Here is a 23405-nt window from a genome sequence, read left to right on the forward strand (position 1 = left end):
TAGAAGCCCAGGTATTTAAAGTCTCCTAAACCTAAACTAACAGTCACTGGAAAACTTTTAGCCAATCTGACATCCTTCAATTCCTTACGTTGATGTATCTCTTTCATCCATATCCTTCACAACTTTTACGTACTTCTCAGGAACCCATTAGTCTCTCATACACCTCCGGAGTCCTTCTCTAGGAACTGTGTCGCACGCCTTCCCAAGATCAATAAATACTAAATGTAGCTTCCTTTCTTCTCACCGTATTTCTGTTTTTCGCCACACTGTTTTTCTTTTATCGATGTCACTCTCCTTAACTTTCGGTCCACAGGTCCATCAGGTCCTACGGTCTTACCATTCTTCATCCTGTTTAACGCCTCGACAACTTCGTCTCTCACTATCTATCCATCTACCTTCGATCCTTAATCTATCCATGTTTGCACAGATGCCGCTCCTTCTCTTTCAACTGGTTTCTATTCAGCGCTGTGGTCCTCCATCTGAATCCGACATGCTTTTTGAGGTGGTCGCTACATCACATCTGAGGCCTTCCTCTCTATCAACAGTATCAACTATCCCGGTGTGGTACATTCCATCTTTCACTATCCCCGGTATTACATCCTCATTTATGATCTGCATCCTCGGTCTCTCCTCTGGTGTTCTTCGTTTAGCACCTTTCTACAGTACTCATACCATCTTCTCTTTATTTCAAAATCGGTTCTTAACACTCTTCCATCCGCACTTTAGTCTGCAGTAGATGGGCGGAGTCCTTTGATATCCTTGCTTTAGCAATACTGTTCCTAAAGCTTGACCCCTCGGTTGCCTTCTGATACCCTCGCTTGTTTTCAGCTCTTCATACAGCTGTTCAGACGATCTTTCCTTAGCAGTAGCTATAACACGCTTCACCACCGCTTTGCTACCTTGTATATCTCCTTATCTTCCTCTGTTTTAGGCCTGTCATACCTTTTGTCCTGGCATGCCTCTTCTCTCTAACCTTCTGGTGCACTCTATCCTTACACCCCCGTTTTAACATAAATATAGACCAGGCTTTGAAAAAGTGATGTAGAAACTATGGAGCAATGTGTTTCGTAGATAACCAAGTCATTTTTGCATATAGTCTAGGGCGCATCTGTTTTGAGATGGACGTTGAGAGGTGACTCAAATTTTTTTGCAGAAATAGCTTGAAAATAACTCAAATAATAATACTTGAGTTATCCTCCCACTCAAAATGGTCCGGAACATTGTTTAATCAAATCAAAATGTCAAAATATGAAGGAAAAATTCGATTTTTTTATTGGTTTCTTGTTTATAACTTTAAAACTATTCATTTCTGAGAAAAGTTGTACTGACATAAAAGTTGGGTAATTAAATTTTCTATAATACAGAACTGGTTAAAAATTTAAAAAATAGTCACCCTTGTTGCAAAATAGCAATAATTGCAAAAAAAAACCATACAAAAACAAGTATTCGCATTTTACATTTTTCAACCATTTATGCGACAATTCAATTTCCTACAATATAGAATTGGCTAAAGATTTAAAAAATAGTCACCCTTGTTGCAAAATAGCAATAATTGCGAAAAAAAACATACAAAAACAAGTATTCGCATTTTACGTTTTTCAACCATTTATGGTACACTTAGGATCTTCATATTTCACCCAGAAAAACTTTATGATACAGTTAAACAATACTGTAAATTTAATTAAGATCGGTTCAATAGATTTTGCAAAATAAATTTTGCAATCCAGCTTTCGCAAAAAAAATTCATTTTTTTTTAAATGTTGCAGGACTGAAAATAAAGCAGATAGCAAGTTGAATTTTTTTGCTTAGAGAAGTGTACTGTACCTTTCATTTTCAATTTGCAAAATTAAAACCGATTAATTACCACGGCGCCAGGAAATTTTTTAAATAAACGTTAATTTTTGGTGCTACGCGCAGGACAGCGGTGTTCGATTCACACAAGTTGATTTCCACCAAAATTTCTTCCAATCTTTATTTAATATATTATTTTCTTACTCTATATTTTGTTATATTTTAATATTTTAATTCCACAAAAATCAAACTAATTTTATTATTGTTTGTGAAATATTGTTTAAACAATTGCATATGTTTAAATATAATAAACTTTTATTCTCTAAATTAAAATATATGAACAAAGTAAGTTTTTGCTAAAAAAAGTGTTATTTCAAAGGATAGAGTATATGTTTTTATTTTGCAATAAACAAATTTATTTATTTATATCGAAAAGTAATAAAAATTCAAAGGTATCAATCATTATCAAAGGTCAATGGAATGCCCAATCAGAGCAAACTATCCGCAGTCCTGCGCGTAGCACCAATAATTAATGTTTATTTAAAAAAAATCCTGACGCCGTGGTTGTTAATCGATTTCAATTTTGAAAATTGCAAATGAAAGGTACAGTACACTTCTATAATAAAAAAAATCAACTTGCTATCTGCTTTATTTTCAGCCCTATAACATTTTGAAAAAACGAATTTTTCTTGCGAAAGCTGAATTGCAAAATTTATTTTGCAAATTCTATTAAACCGATCTTAATGAAATTTAGAGTATTGTTTAACTGTATCATAAAGTTTTTCTGGGTGAAATATGAAGATCTTAAGTGTACCATAAATGGTCGAAAAACGTAAAATGCGAATACTTGTTTTTGTATGTTTTTTTTCGCAATTATTGCTATTTTGCAACAAGGGTGACTATTTTTTAAATCTTTAGCCAATTCTATATTGTAGGAAATTTAATTACGCAACTTTTATGTCAGTACAACTTTTCTCGGAAATAAATACTTTTAAAGTTATAATCAAAAAACCAAGAAAAAAATCGAATTTTTCCTTTATTTTTTGACATTTTTATTATTTAAACAATGTTCCGGGCCTTTTTGAGAGGGAGGATAACTCAAATATTACTATTTGAGTTATTTTAAAGCAATTTCTGCAAAAAAATTTAAGTCACCTCTCAACGTCCAAATGTACTAATATTTTTACAGGTCTAATAAGACAGGGAGGAAAGTTAACAAATTAACAATATTAAAAGAAATTAGAATAAAATGATTATTTAAAAATAAATAAACATGTGACATTTATAACATTACTAAATCCTAGGGATGGCGGTTGTTGACAAAACACTGTTTTTCAGTTATACCGTTTTTTTTACTTACGGTTTAACCTAGCGGTCATAGCTGGTCAATAAAACCGATTACACCAAAAACCGGTGTTCTGGTTTTTTAATCAATAGCCAGTACCTAATAGGTTTCAATGTTACATTTACATTGCACTTTATTTTGCGATACTACTTTCGAATTGATATCAATATTATCGATACTATCGAAAGAATATATCGATACGAAGTTAGTCAATCGATATATAAACGGCATCGGCGAATATTGAATACTAGGAATGGGATGGGGAAGGGGGAACTGGAAGTTGGAACTCGCCAATTGGGATCGAAAATGAAAATCACTCATCGCTAAAAATTTTCCCATTTTTTATCTGACTTCATTATTTTTTTTTTTCAGAGATAACTTCGGTTTTTGACCGGTTAACGCTTTAAATAGAAAAAACTGGTTATAACCGGGACAAAAAAACCTGTAAAACTGATTCTTACAGAGTCAAAAACCTGTTTTAGGTTATAACCGGTAGGTTTTTCCCACCCTATTGTATTTGTTGTGATACGCTCCTGAAATTGCAAAGATGAAGCCACCAGTTGGGGATTATCCTAGCGGATATATATGAGTACGTATTCTCTGGAAAATTATATACTTCTGTTTTGTTATTGCGCTCGTGCATGCTCTTCCAATTCCATATTCCAGTTGTGGCAATTGTCTGTGGATTTGGAGTATTTTCCTATTTTCTATTAGCGGAGACCGGGTCGCTTTTGTGACGTCTGGAAAATAAGGGACTCCCCCGAGACGGATCGTCACTGATGTCTCCGAGATTGGTAATTTATCCATGTTTTATCCAGTTTAATCGGAACTGGGACGCTTGGATGAAAATGGTAAAACGTTCGTTTAAAATAGATACGAATGGAATTTGCAATTTGGATTTTAAATGCACTGGATTAAACAAATATAACAGATTTTAAGTTTTCGTTACTGTTTTTTTTTCTCTTTTGCGATGAAATTATCCAATGAAAGCAAATAAAAGACTGTAAAAGCAGTCATATAAAACCATACTAATGAAATTCTAGCTAGAAATAGCTAAACCGCAAACTTAACTTCGAATTTGTTTTAATCCTCTACCAAGCAAGTTTAGATTTTTATATCTTTGTCTTTGTATTCGAAGGATTAAAATACATTCGAAGGCTTTGACTTCTGTCCAAATGTTTTACTTACTAAGTCCCTGTAAGTCTTCTTTCAGCATTAGTGAGCTTATTTAGATGAAAAGATATTTTCCAGCTGTGAAATTATACAGTAAGCGCATAAAATGTCACTATATTATTTTCTAAACTACAGAACTTACATTAATAATTTTTAATTAATAATTACATTAATAATTTACTGAACTTAGGCTCCTGTTCATGGTTACTCAGTGTTAGTTTTAAAAAGAATTATAAATAGGCAAATTGAAACACTCAACACCACGGACTGTGTTTGAGGCTCACAAAATGGACGAGGCCGCGACTCAGTGAGTCGGAAGAAATGGGCGTCAAACACCGTCCATCGTGTTGAGTGTTATACATTATTGGGCGCCCAACGTGGGGCAAAATAATGCATGACCACCAATTAGTATACTGATGCGAGATCTAAACGCCAAAATAGGCCAAAGGCAGAATGATTCGAACTTTTTATTTGGACCTCACAGATATGCCTATTGGAACGGAAGGGGTTAAACTCATAGAATTTCTTCTGGAACATCGGCTATATGTCATAAACACTCACTTATAAAAGGACCTCCAAAGAAAGTGAACTTTTGCAGTCACCAAATAGCTTGAACAATAAGGAAATTGACTTCATATTTACTAATAAGAAAGATAATGTTCATCTGTTCAAGTCGTAACGATTTTAAATCAATTTTGAACCGGAAGTGACCATATAATGGTTAGAGCTAAGATAGTCTTGAACGTAAAGAAGGAAAGAAGAACCACGACCAACAACTTGTACTGGCCAAAAACATTTCAACTAATAGCAAACAAATTGAACAATAATTGTATACCTATAGCAATCTGAGTCACGAGATAAAATTAGGAAGAGGTAATCAAACAACAAAGTTAAATAGGAGAATAGAACTGGCATTGGCAGCTTACGGAAAACTAAGGAAAGTCTTTAGATCAGATATTCTTGGGTCAAAAATTCTTACTTGAAAAAGAAGGTCTTTGATCAATGTGTGATCAATCAAACAACAGAGTTAACCAGGAGAATAGAACCAACATGAGCAGCTTAGAGAGAACTGAGGAAGTCGTTCGATTAGATATTCCCATGTGCTTGGAATAGACGATGTTTTGAAACATTGACTCTTACCAGAAACGTAATCAATAAGATACAAGTGGCACAGAGAGCAATGGGGATGTCATTGTTGAATATACTCCTCAAAGATAGAGTTTCAAATCAAATATTTAGGGGAAAACTGGTGTTACGGACGCAGTTAAAAGAATTACAGCGTTGAAATGTTGCTGGTTGGGACATGTTCCCAGAGTCAGAGGTGGAAGATGGATCAAAAAAGTTTTAAAATGGAGACCTGGACACAATATTTCTGTAATATCGACGAAACACTGTAAGGGTTGTCGTTAGTGAGATTATCAGTAGTAATTGCACAAGAGCTCTAAAATTCTATATTAATTTTAGAGATCGAGTGCAATTTGTTGCGATTATTTCATGAATAAAACTGTTCAAAACCAACATTTTATTGTAATTTATTTATGTAAGTACAAATTAGTACAATTAAGCACACAGTTTTTATAAATATTTGACGGTAGAAAGTCATCACTTTTATAATTTTTAAAACATTAATTGTCATTAATGTCACTGAATATATTTTTTCATAGCAACGAAGGGCATCTGGCGTAATATACTTGACGACGGGAAATTATCAAAAATTATCGATTTAATTTTGATTTCTGTAGCTTTCTATTGGTCAGAATCTCCTATAAATAAAATAATCAATATTATTTCGATTTTGTCGAAATCCACTCGGCTCCATAACCAGGAGATGATTGTCTTTTAGCATCCATAGTACACTAATTTTTCCACGACTCATATTCCATTAGTAAGATGGGTTTGTCTAAAATATTTTATATTTTTGGACATTTGAATTAGATATTTCAATTATGTCTCCTTTAAACTATACACTATAATAAAGAGAAATAGTACCTTTAGTTTAAAATAATGCAAGTATTTTACGGTCAAATATCTTAATAATTATAGATTTTCTTCTCCTTCATCTAAAAAATAGGCATTTCTTCTTAGACCAAGTCCTCGTACATCATTAATGATAAAACAAAAGCCGTAAAAAATCAAGTTCTCGATACTACGTAGACGATACCAATCTAAGTTGATCGAGCATTTTGTGCCTCGCAATGGTCATTAATTTTCCGACTCCACATGTTGTAAACGATAATCTAAATTGGTTTTGTTTACATGGCAACACCGCACATCGAAATGTTATTTTCTAGTTTAACCAACATCTTGCAGTGACGGCGTATTAAAGAAAATACAAGAAGGATTGAACTTGTGTTCTATTTTTTTGTCATTTCCTTCTGTTCAGATCTCTGTTAATCCCTTCTCCCCCTTCCTCTTACATTCGTCGTTTTCAAGTCATGCTTCAAATCAGCTCCAACTCATTTTGGTGTAAATGTTCGGCATTATTTAGATTAGACATTTCCCGGACGAAAATTGAATCGCCTCCTCGTTCACCCCATATGAATCCCAAAGATAATTTTTATTGAAGATACTTGAAAAGTACAATAATTTATAAAACTAAACTACAGTTGAGTCCTTGAATCTTTATTGATTCAGGGACTCAACTGTAGCAAGTGTTGCAGATGAGCTAAGGCAAAGATTTAAAGATTTAACGATATCTAACTACATAAAATCTAAAGTATGGTATAGGGTTGAAGTGGTATTGAAGTGTAGATTTCAATAAAGGTACAATATACAGGGTGTTGTATTTAAAACTCAGGTTTTTAAAAACAGGTTTATACCTGTTTGTATAATTTGGACTATATACTCGTAATATTTAAGAGATCATTAGCCAATTCCAGACTTTTGGCCAAGTCATCATATCGCTTCAATCTTTTTGCATGTTGGTTATTGAGAAGATTGTATGCCACAGTGTTAGGATGCACGTGCAATATATTTTGATATTGTTCAGAAATATCAAAAAGAACAGTCTCTGAAGATTTCAAACAACTCTTCAGATACTGTTAGTACGTGCAGATATCTATGTACCTCAGGCATCATTCTGTAAATACCAAGGAGAATTAGTGATTGTAATTTAGATTAATATCTGTGTATTTTCATAACATTCGATTTGGTAGCTGATCCTCAGAACCATATGACTAAGTAGGTTTTATTATTACTTTGTATATCAGCATAGCATAGGTTTGAGTTTTTTCCTAGCATTCAGTTTACTGCATAAAATTTCTAGTTGTACTCTGTGTTTGTATGTTTTTCGTCCATGTTAATCGTTTGTCCAGGTATATGCCTAAATATTTTACGTCATTCTTTTTGGGTAAAAGATGACCATCGAGGTGAAATTGTGGACGGACATGTACCTCTTCTTAGAGTGAATGTAATATATTATGTAGATTTTGAGGGGTTCACCTTTAAATCTGCAGAGTTTAAACCATTCATTAGTTTTGATTAGATGTAGTTGCAGTCTCTCTGGTGCTATTAGTGGATTACTATGAGAGGTTAGAAAAGTGATATCATCTGCAAATATTGCCACCGTTAGGTTATTGCTCGTTGGTAAGTCAGCCTAGTATTAGGTTCAGAATCGGTACGGGCACACTACCCTGAGGTATAAAAGATAGGATGGGGTAGAGCTTTGTATAAGCTTCACTATACCTTACTGGATTTCTGCTTTCTGTGAGGTATGATTTAAGCGGTTTGAAGTAAGGATAATAGTAATGGGTTTTCTTCATCTTGTACAGAATTACTGTATGCCACACCTTGTCAAAATCTTCAGAGGCAACTAAAAAGGCTACAATACAGTACTGCCTGCTTTCGAGACTGGTTCTAATTGTTTAGTATAATTTGTGAACTTGTTCTCTTGTAGCATGTTGGTTATTAAATTAGAATTGATGGTCAGGTAAGAGACCCTTTTGTCGGCATGAATTGATATCCTTTAAATATTTACCAGGATTTTGAAAGAATATAAATCTATGCCACTTTCATTTCAAAGGTACCTAAGGGGGTAGGCGCAAAATCTTGGTCCAATGTTATTTAAATGCATTTATTTTTTTGAAATATGTACTAAGAAAACTAATAAATATTTTTGAAAAATTTACACGCAGAATGAAAGATTACATTATTACCGAGGGCCGAAAGTCCCTTAGAATACACAAAAAGTTTCTTTTGAATGAAATATTTGAAATTAAAAACCTCACTAAATTTTCTCTTTTTTTCACCCCTGTAACTTGGTTACTCTTAAAATAAACATTTGGTATAGAAGTTTTCAGGGACTTCAGGGCTCTCGGTAATAATATAATGTTTCATTCTGCGTTTAAATCTTTCAAAAATACTTAGTTTTCTCAGGATTAAAAAAAATGAATGCATTTAAATAGCATTGGACCAGGATTTTGCGCCTACTCCCTTAACACATTGAAGATCATAGTGATTATTCTGTAGGAATCATGGGTTAGTTTTTGAAGGACCTTACCCTTCATCCGGCCTTATCCCAGTTCCTTATTAGGTTGTGTCTCATTCTTTATTATCTGTTTTACTTCTTTAATGTTAAACTTGGAGGTTGGTACTTCCATTTGATAAAGAGCGTCAAGAAAATAACGAAATGGTTTTTCTTATTCTATCTAGGGGCACTATTCTGGTAAAAGAACCAAATATTGTCGAAAGATATTTACGAATGTCTCGGATTTCTGACAAGTTTATTTATTAATTCATTTTGTCCTATATACTTTGTCCTATTCTTGCTTCTTTTTCTTCTGACATCTTGTTCTTTAATACTGACATATACATATTGTTATAGAATTGTTTTTTTTAATTCAAAAAAAGTATAGTTCATCACTTAAAAAAAAATTAAATTTATATCAAAGACCATTAGATCATAGATTCTTATCCCAATCTAATTTAGCTATTAAACAGTGTTTCGTGAAAGTGAAAACGATCAGTGATAATGATTCGACGAAGTGAATGGGTACACTAACAAACAATTCGGGATTAGAAAGTGGACACACCGTTTGGCGAGAACAATAATGTTTTTAAAATGTTTCCGGGAAGGTTTGATGGTTGTAAACATTTTGTTTTAGTTTTTAGAAGTAAAAGTAGTATGTAGGAAAAAACTAAGTATGATATTTCTTAAAATTTGACAAATTGGAAAGTTATATAGAAAAATATTTGGTTCAGAAGAAATGGTTATGAAAGGTTTTGAGAGAGGCGTGTTTTTGATTGGGTGGAAAAGATCGGTAGAAGGGATAAGAAGTTGGAGTCTGAATTTGCGAGAGAAAAGAGGGTATAATCGATATCTGAAGAGAGCAGTCGAGTTTTCAAAAGTGAGAAATCAGTGTAAAGTGGTGTGATCGGCCTTTGCGAGCAGAATCAAGTTGAAACCAAATTGTCGACCGGTTGAAAAGTTAAGTTTCCTGGTCCGAGGAAGATTCCTTTGTTTTGTCTAGAACGAGTAGCTGATTGATATCTATTTGCACAAGATATCGAGCAAGGAGAAAATTGAGTAAGAGAATTCGAGCAAGTTCCTGTGTGTTGTTTTGGAAGCAGTTTGGACGAGAGGGACTTTGTCGCAACATCCAGAGAGTACGTTGGGAGAATCGAGAACCACGCAATCCGGAAAAAGAGGAAGTGAAGAAACAAAAAGGTTAGTCAAATCATTTGTCGGAAGGGAGAGAATTTGTTTATATCAGAACCATATTTGCTTATTTGTTTATTGAACATTACTATAACGCAGTTAGTCATTTCAAATTTAAGAATTCAATTCAAATGAATAAAAGTAAAATTTATTAAATTTACTATGAGAAAATAATAAATTATTTAAATAATTTTTTTTTGTTAAAACAAAGAGATATAAGAAATTAAAGTTTGATTTATTAAGTAAGAAATTGTTGCAACAAAGTTAAATTTAGTATTTTTTAAATCATATGTACACGGCTTATTTGGTAAATGAATAATATATTACATTTATATGATATTGAATGTTTTTAATTTCCCTGTTCCATCCTGGAAGAAGTAAGCAACTAGAAATACTAGAAGCCACAAATCATAGGTATTGTATCAAATACAAAATTAGCCCTGAGAATAAAATTTATTGGAATATTTCATTTGAATTTAGTTTTTGTTTTACATAGGCAGTGATTAAAGTAATTGAATAATTAATTCAATTAAGAATTTGCCAATCAATCTAAATAAATAGTTAAAGTAGAACATAACAATATATTAAAAAGCTCATGTTCTATTTAAACGAGAAAAATATGTCTGGAAATTTGCAATTCTTGGTACGACACTGTCGGCATATGTTCAGATCTAATATCGGCAATTAACATGGTGTACGGAAAATACTTTATAGAGCCATTTGATTGTTTTATCGATAAATGTAATCTGGGAATAATCTTCGAGCGCGCTTCGTAAAGATTCAACAGCGCAGCGCTTACATGCTCACGCACCTCTTTCCCATTAAATTACGCCTTAGTTTATGTTATAATTATTTTTAATATCATCATTAGGTCGATAACAAATTGCGATATTTTAAAATAAAATAAAAGGAAATTTCTGAATTTTACTGCATCCTTAAGATTAAGACTCTGTATCGAACGTTTTGTTCCATTTATATTCCAACTTGTGCCATATACAATTAGTGTGTACAGAGTTTTATAGGGTTGTTTACAAAGATATTGTAAAGACATGGTAAAGAAATTGAGACCACGATCATTAAAATCAGCCGAGAGATCTATTTAGAAAAATACGCTACAAAACAAGAGACTTTAAAGCCAGAACTTGGGCAGTTGAAGATCCTACAAGACTCCTGAGAAGCAACAAAGAAGATATACCAGAGTACATCAAAGAACCAACCAGAAACCGGAATAAAGTTGCTTCACTTACTTTGTAACAAAATATGGAGAACATTGGAATGCCACAATACAACACTGAAGACCTTACAAAGGTAGTATAGACTAGGGGTCACCAATTAGCGGACCGCGGTCCGCATCCGGACGGTGAGCTAGTTTTGTGCGGACCGTCAATAAATTCAGAATATACCTAGTGTTTGGCAATTTTGAAAATGTTTGGCCATGAAAATGTGTACTATGTTTGACTCAACTTATGTGTGCGAAGCCGCTTTATCAAGAATGAACTTTATTAAAAATCAGTAGAGATCTCACTTAACAGATGAATATCTCAACTCCCTAATGAGACTCAGTTGCACTAAACTCACTCCAAACTTCAGACAGGTTGTACATAAAAAAATGTCATTTTTCTCTCTGATAATTTAATTTTGTAAAGAGTTTTCCCCCTTATTGTTATACTTACTAATTAATAATTTTGAAATTAAGTAAGCTGTAATATAAAATTGTCATGTGCATTTTTTTATATTCATTTCCTCTCTACTATATGTTAAGTAGAAGTACTTTTCAGATGTGCATTTAATTAAAATAATTTTCAGATTTAATAAGTGTGCAACAAACACCTTGCATTGAAACTAATGTAGAAAAAATAACATGTTAATTAGCATTTTGTACTATGATTATTTATTTTAAATTCCTCAGTTTCCTTTCTGCAAAATTGAAGATGTCTAAATTTCTTTAGCACTCAAAATATAAATTCCTAATTTTTAAAGTATTCTCAGTAACAAATTACAATACTGCTGTTTTCAAAATATACTGATAATAACATCAAAACAATACACAATGAATTTATATTTTATTTATTGTACCAGGACAGAAAAGTATACAGTAACCAAAAAACAATCAGATATTATTAGTTTTCCTTTCCATATAAGTCCATGTGTGAGGCCACTTTCGTATGAAAAATGTTTCTGACTCGATTTCTTTGCGGATTCCTGTTCAAAAATGTTCCCTTTAAACAGATCAGAAGGGTGCCGGGTGAAACAATTTTTTAAGCAAATTCAGAATTTTGGCCTCGAAAAATGTATTTTTAGGTTTCTTGGGTAATTATAAACAATAAAGGTCTCTTGTCATACTTCTGAAAAGTTGATAGTTTTCGAGTTATAAGCGATTTAAAATCTGAAAATGCGAAAATATGCATTTGCGATGCTTGAAAACTCTAAAGTTTTAATAAAATGAGATATTTTTTATTTAAGATGACCCAAAAATGCTAAAAACATATTTTCGCGGGCAAAAAAGGTGATGTTTTGAAGTTGCTAAAAAAATATTAAACAATTTTTGCCCAAAAATTTCGCCCGGCACCCTTCTGATTTATTTATAGGGGATATTTTTTGACAAGAATCCATAAAGAAACATAATCAGAACAGTCAGACACATGCAGCATAAATCCGGACCCCGGAAGTGTCATAAGTTTTCGAAACGGACCCTCAGGGAAAATAATTGGTGACCCCTGGCATAGACCATCAAAAGGAAGAACACAGATAAGAAGGATAGGTAAATGAAAAAATAGCAATAACAAATTGGAGGTATATTGCTCACAATCACAATCGATGGAAGGAGTTGGTCCAAAATAAAGAAGATCTCTCAGCCGTATTTTACTCAAGTCCTTGTACATTCGATAAAATTAAATTATGTTTAAATTTTTATGGATTTAGCGTCGAAGCTGGAGTATTTACATTACTTTGCAAAATTTTCAACATATTCTCTAAAAGGTACCTAAAAACGGCGGACTCATTTCGAAATCTGTATATTGTTTTATCAAGCACTACAAAGTACAGATGACATAAGTCTATTTTTAAATACAGGATATGTATGTTAATAGATTTACAATCCTTTAACACGACCAACTTTTTCTTTTTCCAATCGACTTCTTTTTTTGAGATGAAAGTAGGTACATAAACGTAAACATATAAATATAAACGTCTCTGCCTAATGAATTTATTAAAACACACTTTCTCGTCTTTAATTTTCCATGACATCCTAGATGAAAACATAAGGTTGCACCGTTACAAAAGCGTAATGAATCACAAGTCTCTACAAAAACAAAAGACAAACGCGAAACGCGGGACGTTTCATGGCTTGCTATTCGCCACGCTTCACGCTTGCGCTTTTCGAAACCTTTGAAGTGTATTTTTGGATGGTATAAGGGGCGAAAAATAACATGTGTGTCGTGTATACAATGTCAAATACGAGAGCGTGGAAAAATAAGGAAGTAGGGTATTCGAAAGTAATGAGTTTATATTAGTAAGAGAAGAGTTATGCGTTGTTTCCGAAACTATAAAAGTTTTCGTTATAAGATTCGAGTACGCGCAATTTTGTAGGGTCTTAACTTACCACTAGTTGACCGTCATGTCCTTCACGTTTCTTCGAATTATGTTTTTCTTCTTATTTTTCTTCTCGTATCACTACAACGAAGGGTGAGTCTTGGCTAACTGTACAGCCCATTTCTATCTCGAATTGTTGTCTCAAAACATCTGAGTTATCTTTTCGTTGCTTTTGTCAGCTTCCACGTCTCCTACCCATACATGAGCACTGGTCTACTTACTGTTTTATACATCCTGTTTTCTGATGTTGAAGCGTTTTACTTGTCTGCTCATATGGGGACAAGGAAAGAACTAACTATAAAAATACTGGGCGGTCGAAATGGGGCCAATAGAAGAAGAAGCAGACACGCAAACCTTCATGCGAACGACAGCTCATTGGTTGTGCGGTGGCTAGGTCGCAGATTCGTTAGGGAGGGTAAGGGGGTGTTAAGGAGACTAAACTACCATAACAAAATACAAAAGGGTACTTACTCAGACTAGAGGATCTTTCTACTATTTAAAAAAAGGACGCCGTTCGAAATAAATCCTCTGGTTCACATGTGGGTACTTACTGGACATATTCCGTACTTACGGATACCAAATGGGGGGGGGGGGGCATTCATCTTCGATTCCTCTTTGGGGTTAAACTGGGCTACTTTTTCTCAACACTGGCTTCTATGCCAAATTCCTTCTCCTTTTACTCTAAAACTTACACAGTTGCAGTAGACATCTGGTTAATAATTTTCCAGAGGTTACAGAAAGAAAAAAGTATATCTTCAAAAGCATTTATTTAAAACTTCAAACTTTGTTTCTACTATAAAATATACTTTCTTCAATATGAAGTTATTACAATTACTAATTTACAAAACTTTGACTTTGATATTACAAAGGTTTTAAACTGGTTTAGACTTAAAATACTCTCAAATATGAATTATTATTTCACATGATTTTACATTACAAAAGAACTTGTTGGACAGTGTAAGTCAACATAAGATTTGACGTAGCTGTCAAATGTCAAAGTCACTGTTATTTACCATTATGAAAGCAAAAGCAAACTATTATTAAAAACTTATTATTTTTAAACTCTTTACCAACAAACTTTATATCCATCTGGAATTTTTACAAAATTGAAAAACGTCTCATACCTTTTTATTTTAACAAAATCCCATCGTCACACTTAAATCACTACACGGGGGGAAAGGGGTTCTTCATCAGACAAAGAGACTTCGGTGTCCTTGACACGGGGTGCGGGGGAGACAACTTGAATACAGGAACATATACTTATACTGGAACTTAAACCATAATATCTCTACAGGACATCATTAGGGGATATTAACCATCCATGGCTAACAACTAGGGCTTTAGAAGAATAACAACCACCACCATACCGGCTCAAACTGCGTCGCCACAACATGTTACTGCGTATGTACCCGATTTCCACTGTAAAAATCCAATATTATGGAGCGGAACCTTGCACGGGGTTCTTCTATGGTCACAGAACAATAGATCAAACCATTCTCTCGATTAACTTGGCGACAACAGACAAATTCAAACCGGCAGGTGTGGCACCTGGAGTTCCACGGAAATGTTTTTACATTTCCAACGTACTTGTAGAACTGAACTCTTCTCGACGGTGAAGTACTCACACCGAGCACTTGTTGCGCATTTCAAAAAGCGATTTTCGCCCTTAATGCTGCAACGTCGACAAGCTCTGGGACGAAACCATTATTCTTTTCAAGGGAAGTAGGGGTACTTTTCCAATGTTACGCAATAATCTGTAACACTCTAAACAGGGACAGCTTTAAAATATTTAGATGATATACAACTCACAAACCAAATTGGAAAATAGACATTCTTTTTGGGAACTAGAATATAAAATTAATGAATGCTATTAACAAAACATTATAGCGGGAAATCCAACTGCTATAATGTTAGGCTCTGTTGTGGAGGCTATACATACCTATGTTTACTGCCTGAATTCTTCCTTCTATCTCTTCAACAATATCGTTACCTGTGGTGATTATCGCTCTTAGATATTTAAAGCTCTCCACTTTCTTACTACTTACTACTTTGTGATGTTCTACCATCGTGGTAGATGTCCATTAAACCCGTACCTATAGGGTCAAAACCTACTTAAAAAATTATAGAAACAACCCATTATATTTTCTTCACTTTTCAACGTAACATACATTCGATCATCACCAAAATAATAATAATTTAAAAAAAATCACTAAGAGGATTTAAACCTCCGAGGGATTGAACCGAGTTGACATCTTATCGTAGTGACAAAAAAAACAAAACAAAACAAAAAAAAGTACAAAAAGAATGCATTTATTTTAAATAATTAACATTAATAATTTTATTTGTAAAATGTATGCACTATGTGTTCTTGATAAACATTAAGTATAATATATTTATAATATTTATTAATATAGTATGTACATTAGCTGTAATGAGTAGGTAAAATAAGAAGTAAAATATTGTAATATTATTATAATAACCATGTTTCACTAATTGGCAATATCTTTAATATATTTACTTTTGATTGTGACTGGCTGAATGACTATAGTCCAAGCCAAAAAAAAAACATCAAAATATGAGAAAGAAAAGTCAAACATTTTCAAAAACCTCCCAATAGTCGTTAGCAAGAATGAAAAGAATGAAAATACAGAACGAATGATCAAAACAGAGAGACACTAATAAAATGAACAGAGTAACCATCTGTACCACTTTTTCGATGCCAAAGACAGTTGTACCTTAAAATTGGTGACATGGAGACAAGAATCTAATCAAGATTTATGTTTTGTGATTAAAAATAAGAAAGTTCTCTTTACAAAATTACCTTTTGATATTGTCTGTTTTTTTTTCTCTCTAGCGCCCTGGACTGTAGAATCTCGGGTTGGAGCGCCTTGAATTAAACTGGGATGTATTTTTATATAAAACTGTATTTTGCTCTCTCTGTGGTTATGTGAATATTTGAGTCATGTGAGTACAGGTTGATTAAACTTAACATCCCTTATGTATATTAGGGCGGTGTCTGCAAGACTATATTAATTTCATAAAGTTAAGACCCACATACGTTAATTATGAAACGAAATAACCAATACTAATAAATACTAAAAGAAAAAATATCTGTGGAGGGATGGAACAATTTCTATTTGTTTTATTTAATATTGTGTAAATTTTACTTATTTTATATATTTTGTTCCAGATCTAAAGAAGCAGTTCGAAGCCAACCCCGAATCCACCTACAACGTAGAAATCGGCCACCAGGTCGACCTCAAATGTGTCGCCCCCGCTGGCATGCCGCCTCCCAGAGTCTACTGGCTCAGAGGTGGCCAAATCTTGCAATCGGACACCGACGTGCTAGTCACCAGCGAGGGGCATTTGCTAATAGGGCAAGCTAGACCCCAAGACACCGGCAACTATACATGTGTAGCAGAGAATATTGCTGCCAAGAGGATGGCCCCTACGTCCCAGATTGTGGTATACGGTAAGTAGCTTATATTTATAGATATACTATTGTGTACGATTCTTCTTCTGTTAGTGCCGTCTTCCAATAGAAGTTTGAAAATTATCATCATTATCTTTACTCTATCTATCGCTTCTCTGAAGGGTTATATAGAACTTTAAATCAGTCCCCTATATTCTTCAACCATGACACTCTCCTTCTTCCTATACTCGTTCCTCCTCTTATCTTTCCCTATTACATTTAACATCGCTGTCCCCTCATTACGTGTCCCAGATATTGTAACTATTGTCCCATGTATTGTAACTTTCTTATTTTTATCGTGTTTATTATTTCGTGTTCTTTGTTTGACCATTTGTGGTCTTCCCCTTTTTTGTTTGTGGTTCCTCGGTCTCCAAAGTATAATCATCTTGGTTCACTTTCATTCTTCTGCCTTAGGGTATGTTCGGCGAACTTCCATTTAAGCTTTGCTTCTTGGGTCGAGCCATCTCTCACTTTTATTTTGTTACGGACCAATTTGTTTTTTTCTTCTGTATGTTAGTTTAATGGTCAGCATTTTTCTTTTCATGGATCTTTCTGTCTTTGCTATTTTTTCCATATTTTCCTTTGTAAACGTCTAGGTCTGAGGACTCTTGTTTTTAGATATCGGAGGAATTTTTTTTCTTTGGAATACATATAAGGCAGTTTTCTGAATAATGCCCAGGCCAATTTATTTATTTCTTCTGATTTCGCCTTAGTCTAGTTTTCTTCGTTTAAGTTAGCGATTTGTCCTAGATATACACCTAGATATTTGTCCTGTGCGCGCATATCTATACATACCTTTAGTTGTTCTTGATAATTGGACATGGTTTTTGTTTTATTGTCATTCATCTTCAGTCCTATCTTTGTCGATTCTCCAGCTAGTTCTTCTCTCATTGTTCTTGTTCTCCTCTTTGTTCTGCTACTAATACAATACCATCAGCATTCGTAAGTGATTCAGATATTATCTGTTTATATCAATACACAATTATCCTAGTGAAATTTGAACAAATCTTCTGGCGCTTGGTTGAATAATTTGGGCGAAGACGATATCTCCCTGTCTTACTCCTTGGTTTATTTTAATATGCTTCGTTTGTTTCTTTAGTGTAATAATAATTGTTGTTGCCTTTTTATAATATATATTTGTAATTTAAGCAATAAAAATTATAATTAATAAATTACGATGAAAACAAGCAAAGAGAAAACTTCAAAACCTTACATTAACAAGAATGCCACACACAACTTCCCAATACTCTTTTAGAACCCAAATGTTTTGTTTTATTGGGTTACGAATTAGTCACTTTTGCAAACATTCCGTCAGATTTTAAACTGTCAAAAGCGACAGTCCCTCATAAATCCACTCATTTACCATAAAAGATATTTTAAAGCAAGTAATTGGTGTATACGTCTAATGATAAATGCTGACAAATTTTCGACAGGAAAGAGTGCCGTAGGTCGGAGCTCAGTATAGTTACAAAGGAAATATCGGTGCCAGAACGGCACTCCGATCTTAATTTGTCTTCGAGTGTCTCTCCGGTTGATTATTTTCGACTTGAAATACCTCCGGTAGTTGCGACGATGCTTTTTGGCAGTGGCTACGAATCTGCAAACGGATCTGTTGTGTTTTCGACTGTTGCGGTGTTAAAGATACCGACAAACATGCTAAAGTATGGAAAAATTGAAATTAATGATAATTACCCTTCCATAAATATCAAATTTTCTGCATTTGAGATCATTTTTCACAGTTTTAATATTTTATAAATATTGTTTTACAGAACTGTTAAAAGTAAAATTAGACTGAATTTCAGTTGCATAACTAGCCTCAAAATTCTAATGTTCCACTTTTGTCCCTTTTTTTTTATTATGTGGCCTGCTCCTGATTGTCCTGAAGTGTTATGTTCATTGATTATAAAACTCATATTCTCGCTTGCAATTGTATCAAACATCTTAGATTTACAGATTGTATGTACGTCAGTCTTATTATTTTTGAAGATTTTCGAATTTTTTTCCTCGGTTGTTCAATTGCGCGTCTGTATCTCTAGTACAATCTTAAAATAGAGGCATTCTTCAAGGGCCTCAAAATAAATTAAACCTGTGGTTACCTGACCTATTTCCTCCAGACCTTCATCGTTCTGTTCGTCTCGTTTTTCAATGGTTTTTACTCGAGAGCTCCGTGAAGTTGAGACAACTGTTCGTTTGAGAACTGTTTCGTACTCCAATAGTCCAGGGCGCATCTGTTTTGAGATGGACGTTGAGAGGTGACTCAATTTTTTTGCAGAAATTGCTTGAAAATAACTCAAATAATAATATTTAAGTTATCCTCCCACTCAAAATGGTCCGGAACATTGTTTAAATAATCAAAATGTCAAAATATGAAGGAAAAATTCGATTTTTTATTGGTTTTTTGATTATAACTTTAAAACTATTAATTTCTGAGAAAAGTTGTACTAACATAAAAGTTGCGTAATTAAATTTCCTACAATATAGAATTGGTTAAAAATTTAAAAAATAGTCAACCTTGTTGCAAAATAGCAATAATTGCGAAAAAGACTATACAAAAACAAATATTCGCATTTTACGTTTTTCAACCATTTATGTTACACTTAGGACCTTCATATTTTACCCAGAACAACTTTATGATATAATAAAATAACACTGTAAATTTCATTTACACGGTTTAATAGATTTTGCAAAATAAATTTTGCAATCAAACTTTCGCAAAAAAAAATTCATTTTTTTAAAATGTTGCAGGACTGAAAATAAATCAGATAGCAAGTTGAATTTTTTTTTGCTTATAGAAGTGTACTGTGCCTTTCATTTGCAATTTGCAAAATTAAAATCGATTAATTACCACGGCGTCAGGAAATTTTTTAAATTAACATTAATTTTTGGTGCTACGCACAGGACACAAGTGTGTTCGATTTACACAAGTTGATTTCCACCAAAATTTCTTCCAATCTTTATCTAATATATTATTTTCTTACTCTATATTTTGTTGTATTTTAATATTTTAATTCCACAAAAATCAAACTAATTTTATTATTGTTTGCGAAATATTGTTTACACAATTGCATATGTTTAAAAATAATAAATTTTTATTCTCTAAGTTAAAATATATGAATAAAGAAAGTTTTTGCTAAAAAAAGTGTTATTTCAAAGGATAGAGTATGTGTTTTTATTTTGCAATAAACAAATTTATTTATTTATATCAAAATGTAATAAAAATTAAAATGTATCAATCATTAGCAAAGGTCATTGGAATGCCCAATCAGAGCAAACTATCCGCTGTCCTGCGCGTAGCACCAATAATTAATGGTTATTTAAAAAAATTCCTGACGCCGTGGTTGTTAATCGATTTTAGTTTTGCAAATTGAAAATGAAAGATATAGTACACTTCTATAAGCAAAAAAAAAATTCAACTTGCTATCTGCTTTATTTTCGGTCCTGTAACATTTTGAAAAAATGAATTTTTTTTGCGAAAGCTGGATTGCAAAATTTATTTTGCAAAATCGATTAAACCGATCTTAATGAAATTTACAGTATTGTTTTAGTGTATCATAAAGTTTTTCTGGGTGAAATATGAAGGTCCTAAGTGTAGCATAAATGGTTGAAAAACGTAAAATGCGAATACTTGTTATTGTATGGTTTTTTCGCAATTATTGCTATTTTGCAACAAGGGTGACTATTTTTTCAATTTTTAACCAATTCTATATTGTAGGAAATTTAATTACGCAACTTTTATGTCAGTACAACTTTTCTCGGAAATGAATACTTTTAAAGTTATAATCAAAAAACGAAGAAAAAGATCGAATTTTTCCTTCATTTTTTGACATTTTGATTATTTAAACAATGTTCCGGACCTTTTTGAGAGGGAGGATAACTCAAATATTATTATTTGAGTTATTTTCAAGCAATTTCTGCCAAAAAATTTGAGTCACCTCTCAACGTCCAAATGTACTAATATTTTTACAGATGCGCCCTGGTCTACAAGGCAAGAGCGAGCGCTTCATCTAACACTTTTGGTCTTGCTAGTATGTAGTAAGCTGTTTGTAGTTCACTAACTCTTAAATCATTGACGAAGGTATCTGCAGTAATTTAATTCAAAATGTTGTCTGGTATCTCCGGATAAGCCAAGCGCATACGAGCAACATCTCATTGAATTCTACTTCTTGGTTGTGCTTTGTAAACTTGTTTTCTAGCCGAGTAAATATGGCCTTGTAACATATTTCTTGACCCTTAGGAATCGATCTTAGGATATCTGCAGCATCACCTCGTAGAGCAGTAATCAAGGAAACAGCTTTTCTTGTTAGGTCCAATGACTGGCTGTCACAATAGCTTCAAATTGTCTAAGGTATATGGAAATATGGACCAAGAAGACTTCCAAGAAGACCAGAAGACCAAGAAGAAGTCTTCTAAGAAGACCAAGACTATGGACTTATCGAGGCAATTTAAATTTCATTTGATGTGACGTTTCGTCTCTCAGTGATTCTTCTTTCACTACAGGATCTATAACTACTGCATTGATAATTAGTGGTAGCACTTTCGTATTGGTTATCATGCTCTCTAATTGTTTGATCTTCTCTTCTACATCGTATATATTGATGTTCTAGAAACTTCATCAAATTTCTCATTCTTCTGTCTACACACTTCTTTATTTAAAAGACTAAGTTTTTCAACCTAATAAAAATATTTGTAAATTAAATATTTTTAAAAGATTTTTAATTGAAAAACTTTATTGGCCCATTTCCTGGTGACAACCTCCAAGGCTTCTACAATATGCAAGCCAAATGGATGCTGCAGTGAAGACTAAAGGGAAGGAATTCTACACTATGCAATTCACAACCCCCGTCTGCAGCGTGGTAAAGCTCCAACGGAAAATGGACCTAGTTACTCTATAGGAGTAATACTAATATAAAAATAAAAATGTATACCATTTTTATTCATTCAGTTGCGGTGCGAAACCAAAACTGTCTTAATTTTTACTCAGATCAGAGAGTGCAGCCAGCACTCTTATCGACGATTTCACCTCTTGTTAGAGGTTCATCAGAGACTGCATACCGCACCGCAACTGAATGAATAAAAATGGTATACATTTTTATTTTTATATTAGTATTACTCCTATAGAGTAACTAGGTCCATTTTCCGTTGGAGCTTTACCACGCTGCAGACGGGGGTTGTGAATTGCATAGTGTAGAATTCCTTCCCTTTAGTCTTCACTGCAGCATCCATTTGGCTTGCATATTGTAGAAGCCTTGGAGGTTGTCACCAGGAAATGGGCCAATAAAGTTTTTCAATTAAAAATCTTTTAAAAATATTTAATTTACAAATATTTTTATTAGGTTGAAAAACTTAGTCTTTTATTTAGCAGATGCCGCTAGGCACCTACTACCATCTCGTCAGTTGCGGTGGGAGATGGATATGTCGAAAATTTTTACCTGGGCCAGAGAAAAGCAGCCTATGCAGTCTCTGATGAACCTCTAACAAGAGGTGAAATCGTCGATAAGAGTGCTGGCTGCACTCTCTGATCTGAGTAAAAATTAAGACAGTTTTGGTTTCGCACCGCAACTGAATGAATAAAAATGGTATACATTTTTATTTGAGAAATCTCATTCAATCTTCTAGTAACATTTTCGAATCTTCCATCAATTATTTTCGTTACAAGTGCTTTTTCTACTGACTTAAAATGGAATGTCTCTTGGTCATCTCTATTTTTGTTGCATCTCTCAGTCGTTCTTGAAGGATCTTCTTTTCTCTCGTACAAAAATCACTACCGAACTACGCGGATGTTCCGGATTAACAATACTTTTCAAAAGTCAAGTCTTTTCAAGACTCAGTTTTTACTTTATTTTTAATTAATAAGTTATCTCACACTGTGAGACTAACTGTAACCATCTTAAACAAAATTAAATTATTTATTTACAAGACATCTTGTTTAATCCATCTCTATTCTTACTACGCCATATATTCTAGAATGTCATATTAACTATTCCCCACGCCTGCTTCATCGTATTTACTGGATACCTCGGTAGCTATTTCAAACTTCGCGTTGGGAAGATTCTCGTATATGAGTCATCTTTCTGAGAATTGTGACAAATTATACGGGATTCGTCGAAGATATGTTATTTTGTTACAATATTTAACTTAGATACGCCACAAGAGAATAAACAGTCTCAGAAACTTTCTATAAAACTGGAATAGGCTGTGATGTACGGAGCTCAATATTGGGCAGTTAAAAGGAAACGAAAACAAAGAATGATTGTGGCTGAAATGAGAATGTTTAGAAACATGAATGGAATGGAAAGTGTGAGTGGACATTTTGTTTCGTACGATGGCTTTTTATTACTAGGAGTTTATCATGAATGCATTCAAGGAGCTTTAAATAA

General features: G+C 33.4%; 1 protein-coding gene across 2 annotated transcripts in view; it reads left to right on the forward strand.

Annotated features, from left to right (window-relative positions):
- Positions 1 to 23405, forward strand: part of LOC114349398 (netrin receptor UNC5C) — a 1236422-nt gene that overhangs the window by 777132 nt on the left and 435885 nt on the right. For both annotated transcript variants that reach the window (XM_028299758.2, XM_028299766.2), the window contains exon 4: positions 16747 to 17028. In XM_028299758.2, coding sequence (XP_028155559.2) covers positions 16747 to 17028 — 282 coding nt within the window. The remainder of the gene's footprint in view (positions 1 to 16746; positions 17029 to 23405) is intronic.

Source organism: Diabrotica virgifera, chromosome 3 (genome assembly GCF_917563875.1).
Source record: "Diabrotica virgifera virgifera chromosome 3, PGI_DIABVI_V3a".
Taxonomy (NCBI): domain Eukaryota; kingdom Metazoa; phylum Arthropoda; class Insecta; order Coleoptera; family Chrysomelidae; genus Diabrotica; species Diabrotica virgifera.